Below are 6794 nucleotides of genomic sequence, written 5' to 3'. Positions count from 1 at the left end.
TGGCGTTATAGATCTCGTCAATAGTTGATAATTTAGGCAAGACGGATCCAGAAGCTTCACTAGGATCCTCTTATGCGATGAACTGAGTTGTTGTTTCCATCTCTATTTTGATGGAGATCTGACTTTGGAGCAAAATGATCTACTCGTGAAATTTTGCAGAAATTAGGAGTAAACTTCCATAAACGATGCTATTATCCCGTTCTTGAACAAAAATTGCGTGTACGTTGATAGTAAGAAATCTTGAATCGGTGGTGTTGATCTTCGAAATGGCAGCGCGAAAATCAGAAAGTGTACCTTGAATATCTGGTATGAAAGTTTTTATAGGTTGGATCTTTTGGAATGAATTGGACAATGGCCTTTTTTGAATTTTAGCCGGACATATATTTTTATAAATGTATATCTTAGCAACATGAACCTTAAAATATATTTAATTATTTTTTTAATTAAAACTTACTAAAACATACTTTCATAAAATTATATATATATATATATATATATATATATATATATATATATATATATATCACAAAATGGAGTGATATGATGATGGTAGGACATGAAAAGGTTTTAGAATTGCATGGTTTATAATATTGAGAATCCACAATTCACAAGTGAAATAGGTTTATAATACTAAGTTGGTGACATGGGAAATCAAACGAAATCTCTAACAGCCCCCTATTCTCTCGCACGCTTCATATGACCGATTTTTCTGGTCACCCTCTAGTGTTCACCATCATCATCATCATCCATTCTCAATAAAACCTATCTCTATCATTCAATTAAATCCTTCGTTTGCCCAATAATATTTTCGATTCCCAACCCTTCAACTCTCGTTGCAAATTCACTATTCATCGTACGAGTTTGTTTCTAAATTCTATCTCACATTTCATGTGAATTGTTTGTCCTTTTTTCTCATGTTGCGTGTTATGGTTCAATTCGTAGGATGGGGAGGGTGAAACTAAAGATAAAGAAGTTGGAGAACACAAATGGTCGACAATCAACCTATGCAAAAAGAAAAAACGGAATAATGAAGAAAGCCAGTGAATTATCTATATTGTGTGATATAGATATTATTCTACTCATGTTTTCTCCCGGTGGAAAACCTTCATTATGCACAGGGAGACGCAGGTAAATAACCTGCACTTATGTTTCTCCTGGTCGACATGTGAGTTTGATTATCATTCATCTACTTTCATTGATGTAGCAACTTTGAGGAGGTGATGGCAAAGTTTACTCAACTAACCTCACAAGAAAGGGCAAAGAGGTGCGCAGTTAAAAACTTTTCGCATAAGCCAAATTATTTATGCAGTTAATTGTATCATTTTATATAAGAGTTTGATACATTTTCTTCGATTGTATTGTAACAGAAAATTGGAGAGTCTTGAAGTAAGTCATTTTCTTACAAATGGTTTGAAAAAGCATGAGTTATTTTCTCATACTCTTCTTAAAAATGATCCTTTGTTTGAGAGTTAGGCACTAAAGAAAACATTTAAGAAGTTAGATCATGACGTGGTTATTCAAGACTTTTATGGTACAAGGTATGTCTGTTACAACTAATTTAGTAATATATTATCATTATCAATATTTTTTTTAAAATCTAAGTAGGTTCAACTGGTTGAACCGAGAATTCGAGATTCGGCCACTAATTTATTCTTTTTTTTTTGTTACAGCAGTCAAACCGTTGAGGTAAGCATCTCTTTTACCTTTTTTTTTTCTTTTCTTATTCGTTTTTTCTTTGAAGGTTATGTTCTTTACTAATTGGATTTGTGCAGGATTTGAACGATGAAGCTAAGCAATTACATAGCCGTATCTCCCAAATACACGAGCGACTAAGGTCGTTTTTATTTTTATATGTGAATAATCTATAGTTTCGTGTTAATAACTAAATTATAATGAAATGTCCTAATTAAGAACAAGTTTTGTTGTTGGATTTTGCAGACATTGGAATGACATTGAGAAAATTAGTGGTGTTGATGAATTGGGACAGATGGAAAATTCACTCAAAGAGTCTCTTAATCAAATTCATACTCACAAGGTATATGCAAACGATATTTTCAAAGTTGAGAATCAAGGTTCTAAACTTTTAGTTAATAAGTTTGTTTAAAATTGAAACTCTTAGAAAAGCAGAATTTGAATTAATGATGAACTCTGCATAATTTGATAGGAAAATGTACAAAAACAACAACTAGCATCACTTCAATGCAATAACCAGGTAAATAAATAACTTTCATGATATTTAATTTTCCCCTTTTCTTTAAGCTTGTTCTAAATTCTAATGATATAGAAATAAAAAGCACTTCTGAAATATCTCTATCTTGTAGTTCAATGAATTGCATGTTCCCTATAAAATGAGTACTCAACAGCAATTTCAATCTTTTCCATGGATGGTTAACGGTGATAGTCAGAATATAGTACTTCCTGAAGAACCAAACTTGCTTCTCCACAAGTAAGTTGTTTTTCCTTGGTGTTCAACTTTCTGAGGCTGCTTGAATTATTATGATAGTAAGTTATCGTTAAGAATTGTGGTTGAGGCTAATTCATCCTTACAAAACCGGCTTGTAGGATGAGAATTGCCCCCACTAATAGACACATATCCAAACCATATATTGTTCGATGTGGATCTCTTAACACACTCTCTAAAGCCCATAATTGGACATCTGGAGCGTGAAAGTAAATAGTGAATGATCCTATAGCGGAAACCTAATAGCAGATGACCCAACAGATCTTAAATCAGACTCGTGATACCATGTTAAAGATTGTGGTTGGACCTTACTCGTCCTAATAAAACGAGCTTATATGGTGAGGATTGTCTCCCCTTATAAGTACATATTCATGTTCAAATCATATGTTATCTTATGTTAGGGGAACTGATGAGTGATTGTAATTAACTTAAGATACATTTCCGTCGCTGTTTCTAAACTCTACTAATCAAAACTTATTTTCCTTTCTATCTTTTAGAGATGTAGAGGGCTCAACAAGCTCATCATTTGGAAGCTATGCAAGTTATCTTGGCTCAAGCACCAAACCAAACTTATCAAATTCAGGTCAAGAAAATTGTGTTCTTAGTGACATGAGCAATAATACTACAGCAGCTCCTGTGAGATTGCCATTCAGTGGACAGTTTTCATACATTCCAAACAATTTCAACATAATGAATGATATGAAGCTTCAACCAGCAACAACAGCGATGAATAATAATAATAATAATAATCCACATGAAAACCAAGTAGATAATTATCATGTCAATGGAAACTTTGAAGCACCTAAACAAGGGTTTGAACAATCTAACCACCATGGTTGGACTTCAAACTCAGGTCCTTGTGCTGTTAATATCTTTGATGAAAATTTGTATCCACAGCCAAATTTTCCACAAGTGCATTTTGGCTTCACATAGAAGCTTTTTTTTCTTCTTTTGTTTCCTTGTTTTTATGGTATATTCCTGCATGATTTCCTTCTGCATTGTTGCACTTTTTGGTAGCATATTAGAACTGTAAGTAACTTACAATAGATAGGAAATTTCATGTATTGTAATTGCAAAGTATATACTTATTCTTCCGAAATCTTTAATAACAGAACTTCGAGTTACTACTTACTTTAATATCTCAATCTGCAAAACAGAACTTATCCGTGTCACTCCTTAGAAATTTTTTGAACAATACTCAGAAATATCGAGAAAACATAAGACTAGCATAAGATGTCGATGCCCTCGAAATGATGTGAAAACCATATTGACTTGTCATTTAACAAAAACAACATGATAATTAAGTTGTGTTACACCACGCATATAACGAATTAGTATTTGGTGCCAAATCCGGGGAACTCTTCTGAGGCACATATTATCCATCTAGTTCGAGAATATAATTTTCGATTCTCATGATATTTACAAATCCACTTTATTGAATTATCGTTCCTTTGATACCTACCACATATGGTGTAACTGTTTTATCAGAACATGTTTATTTCAAAGCCAAATAGTTGTATACTACTTTTATCACTTACCATTCTCATTTTGGATTCTCACAACATCAAGGCATGATTTCCCTAGTAGCTTGCGCGAAAAGAATGCTTTGTAGTAATCTTCCATAGTAATTGTTTTGAACAATGCTGGCTTTTCAGAAGTAACAAGACTTGGTGTTGGACCTATAACTTTGCTCATTTGGGGTCTGTGAAATGCAGCAATAGAAATCCTCTCTTTCTTTGAGTTAACTGTAGCTCGATGTTCGATACTCCGATAAATTCCGTTCGTCATAATCTGCACAACCATTAGTTCTTTTGGGTTAGTCAATTTTGTCTTTAAGTATCTCGAAAATACTAAACCACTTATATACACGGCCGAGCATCCCATACTAATCGTGTTGGGACAACGAGACCCCATAAAGCCGAAATCTCTATTAGATTCTAACACATTCATAACAACACTTAAAAGGGTAAAATAATAAGAGGATATATACGACTAATTGTCTATCAATTACCTCTAAAATGTCTCCGACGTTTACGACAAAAGCATTGGTGAGTGGTGTAATAGAAATCCATTGTCCATCTTTCCTAATTTGGAGACCTTCAATGTCATTAGCTTGGAGAAGGATTGTTAAGGCCTCAGCATCGGAATGAGGATTCAGTCCAATGACATTTTCTGGTTGTGGACAAGGAGGGTAGAGATTCATCCTCATTGATTGATTTATATTTTCAAACAACTCTAGCATTTCATTTGGTTCAACTTTAAGAGCTTTTTCCATATGTTCGATGATTGTGATGCAAACTTTCTTCAACTCTAAACAATAGGTCTCTAAATCATCTCTGCAATGTGAAACAAAGTTGGTTAGAGGAATATAGTTCTAATCACTCAACTGCTATGTAACACCGACACTTCTGGAAAAAAATGTGTCTGTATCAGTGTCCGAAACCAACACCAACACTTGTAATTATGTTTAATTCATTCATTTTTTTTAAAATTATTACCAGTGTCACTGTCGTGTTTCCGGTGTCCGTGCTTCGTAGCTCAAGTGAGCTCAAGTGACCGAAGAAACAATTTAGGTTAGAGGAAAATTGATAGAGTTTAAACATGTCACTATTGTTTGTGATACCATATTTAGTACAAAATATTGTCAATTAACAGCTATAACATCACTATAGCACTTGTAGGTTGCAAAATTTGAAACACAACTAAATTTTGTGATCCTCGATTGACACCATTGTGTCTATCAAGCAAAAATGAAGTGAGAAAAAGCTATAAAACCTGAACGGTTGGGGAATATTAGGAAATAAGCGAGGATTCCTTGCAGACGAAGGAAGAGTCGCCATGAAGAATAAGTCTGCCCATTCTAACTTTTGATTCTCAGATACAACAAACAATTGACCAAAACCCTCTAAGTCGTCGGGGGTCTGCCAAAATCTCTTCTTCTCTTCCGCCGGAAGACTAAGAAACTCTTGAACACCTATCTTCACATTTTCCACTATTGAAGGATTGACTCCATGATTAATCAGCTGCACTCAATTTCATTTTTTGAAAATCTTACAAAGTTAATAAAACAAAAGTACAATAACTATATATAGTATCAATAAAGTGTTGAACTACATTTACAAGTAAATTTTCATAGCTAAGATTCAGAGTCATCTCAAAATTTAGATGCTCTGTGTAGGTTAGCCACAGTTTAACCATGATAAAACATATCGAGACCGGCCCTATTTAACCATAATTTAATTGTGACAAATATTTTATGAGATTCTATTTAACCACGGTTTAACTGTGATAAATTTTGGGCCTCGTGCAGTATCCCGCCTTGCAAGCCCTCAAAGTCAAAATTTTCTGCTGAATCAATTTTAAGACAGATGTGAAAAATAGTTCAAACCTGGAAGAATCCCCATTCTTTACAAGCATGATCTAGCTTCTCTACCTCAAGTTCATCTTCAGACAACAATTTACTTAGGTCAATGAGTGGAACTTGTTGTAAAGAACTTGTATTTGATACAACAATAGGGTCTTGATTTGGATGAATATATTGTTCTGGAACTTTTGTGTTGAGTTGCTTTGCAAGATCTTGGACAGAAGGCACCAATAATGAGGTTCCAAGCTTGGACATTGTTCTTCAATTACATAGATTAGACCCAATTTGACTCAATATGTTCCTTTTTTCATAAACTATATCAGCAACTGCAAATTGATTGAAATGAAATTATAAACTATTAATGTATAAGGGAATTTAATTTCAGTGATCTACTAAAATACCAAGATCATTTTCAATATAAATCTCATAAGCATGTTTTTAACCCCAAGATCAGTTCATTTATAACAACTATATTCATCCATAAACAACAGAAAAAATTGAACAAATGAGTGTGTGAATGTAAAAGTGAGATTTTTCTTACCTTAATTAGCCTAAGATAGCTTTGAATGATGATTTGGGGTAACCCTAATTTAGATGGAGTGGAACTCTTGAAGGAAGATTATTCAAGTCTTTGTCACATACTCACTTAATTAAAAATATATAATTACTTAAATTATTAGTAGTATTTTAATAGCAAATTTTTAAAACATCTTGTTGAAATCTTTACCCCAATAACCACGTTCTCCAACTTTACTAATTATTTTTTCTCATTATTTCTAATCTATCAATCTTTTAATTAAAAAAATTCAACTCATACAAGGGGTTGAAAATAAATATGCCCTTGCATACAAGATCCTAAGAGATCGGCCAATTGAAATAAAGTTCGCATACATCGAAATTTTTACATCATACTCCAGACCATTATGTTTAGCCTCGTATCCTTACAATTTTTTAAAAATATTAATTTTA

General features: G+C 33.2%; 2 protein-coding genes across 3 annotated transcripts; one reads left to right on the top strand and one right to left on the bottom strand.

Moving 5' to 3' along the window:
• Positions 1 to 609: 609 nt before the first annotated feature.
• LOC127119492 (agamous-like MADS-box protein AGL30) lies at positions 610 to 3592 on the top strand. Its single transcript, XM_051049730.1, has 11 exons — positions 610 to 853; positions 943 to 1128; positions 1205 to 1264; positions 1368 to 1386; positions 1474 to 1538; positions 1671 to 1686; positions 1773 to 1834; positions 1939 to 2035; positions 2165 to 2212; positions 2322 to 2446; positions 2959 to 3592. Exons 2-11 carry the CDS (start codon positions 944 to 946, stop codon positions 3392 to 3394), a joined length of 1113 nt encoding a protein of 370 aa, XP_050905687.1. The 5' UTR covers positions 610 to 853; position 943; the 3' UTR covers positions 3395 to 3592.
• On the bottom strand, positions 3310 to 6581 carry LOC127119491 (protein SRG1). Of its 2 annotated transcripts, XM_051049729.1 has the most exons (7): positions 6563 to 6581; positions 6367 to 6410; positions 5850 to 6151; positions 5237 to 5484; positions 4473 to 4797; positions 4000 to 4252; positions 3310 to 3454 (listed from the first exon to the last, which is right to left on the bottom strand). In XM_051049729.1, exons 3-7 carry the CDS (start codon positions 6078 to 6080, stop codon positions 3387 to 3389), a joined length of 1125 nt encoding a protein of 374 aa, XP_050905686.1. In that variant the 5' UTR covers positions 6081 to 6151; positions 6367 to 6410; positions 6563 to 6581; the 3' UTR covers positions 3310 to 3386. The 2 variants fall into 2 exon arrangements, with proteins under 2 accessions (XP_050905686.1, XP_050905685.1); XM_051049728.1 differs by lacking the exon at positions 6563 to 6581 and having other exon boundaries at positions 6367 to 6525.
• Positions 6582 to 6794: the final 213 nt, after the last annotated feature.

This window comes from Lathyrus oleraceus, chromosome 2, assembly GCF_024323335.1.
Source record: "Lathyrus oleraceus cultivar Zhongwan6 chromosome 2, CAAS_Psat_ZW6_1.0, whole genome shotgun sequence".
In the NCBI taxonomy this organism is placed as follows: Eukaryota; Viridiplantae; Streptophyta; class Magnoliopsida; order Fabales; family Fabaceae; genus Lathyrus; species Lathyrus oleraceus.
The sequence above is the reverse complement of the archived record's forward strand: the minus strand, read 5'-3'. Positions and strand labels throughout refer to the sequence as shown.

What these genes read in the sequence shown, in the direction of transcription:
- LOC127119492 (XM_051049730.1), top strand. Translation starts at nt 944, where the DNA reads ATGGGGAGGGTGAAACTAAAGATAAAGAAGTTGGAGAACACAAATGGT. An exon ending in TTATGCACAGGGAGACGCAG is followed by an intron (nt 1,129 to 1,204) that starts GTAAATAACCTG and finishes TCATTGATGTAG; the next exon opens with CAACTTTGAGGAGGTGATGG. An exon ending in CCAAACTTGCTTCTCCACAA is followed by an intron (nt 2,447 to 2,958) that starts GTAAGTTGTTTT and finishes TCTATCTTTTAG; the next exon opens with AGATGTAGAGGGCTCAACAA.
- LOC127119491 (XM_051049729.1), bottom strand. Translation starts at nt 6,080, where the DNA reads ATGTCCAAGCTTGGAACCTCATTATTGGTGCCTTCTGTCCAAGATCTT. An exon ending in AAGAATGGGGATTCTTCCAG is followed by an intron (nt 5,485 to 5,849) that starts GTTTGAACTATT and finishes AATTGAGTGCAG; the next exon opens with CTGATTAATCATGGAGTCAA. An exon ending in ACGTCGGAGACATTTTAGAG is followed by an intron (nt 4,253 to 4,472) that starts GTAATTGATAGA and finishes ATGGTTGTGCAG; the next exon opens with ATTATGACGAACGGAATTTA.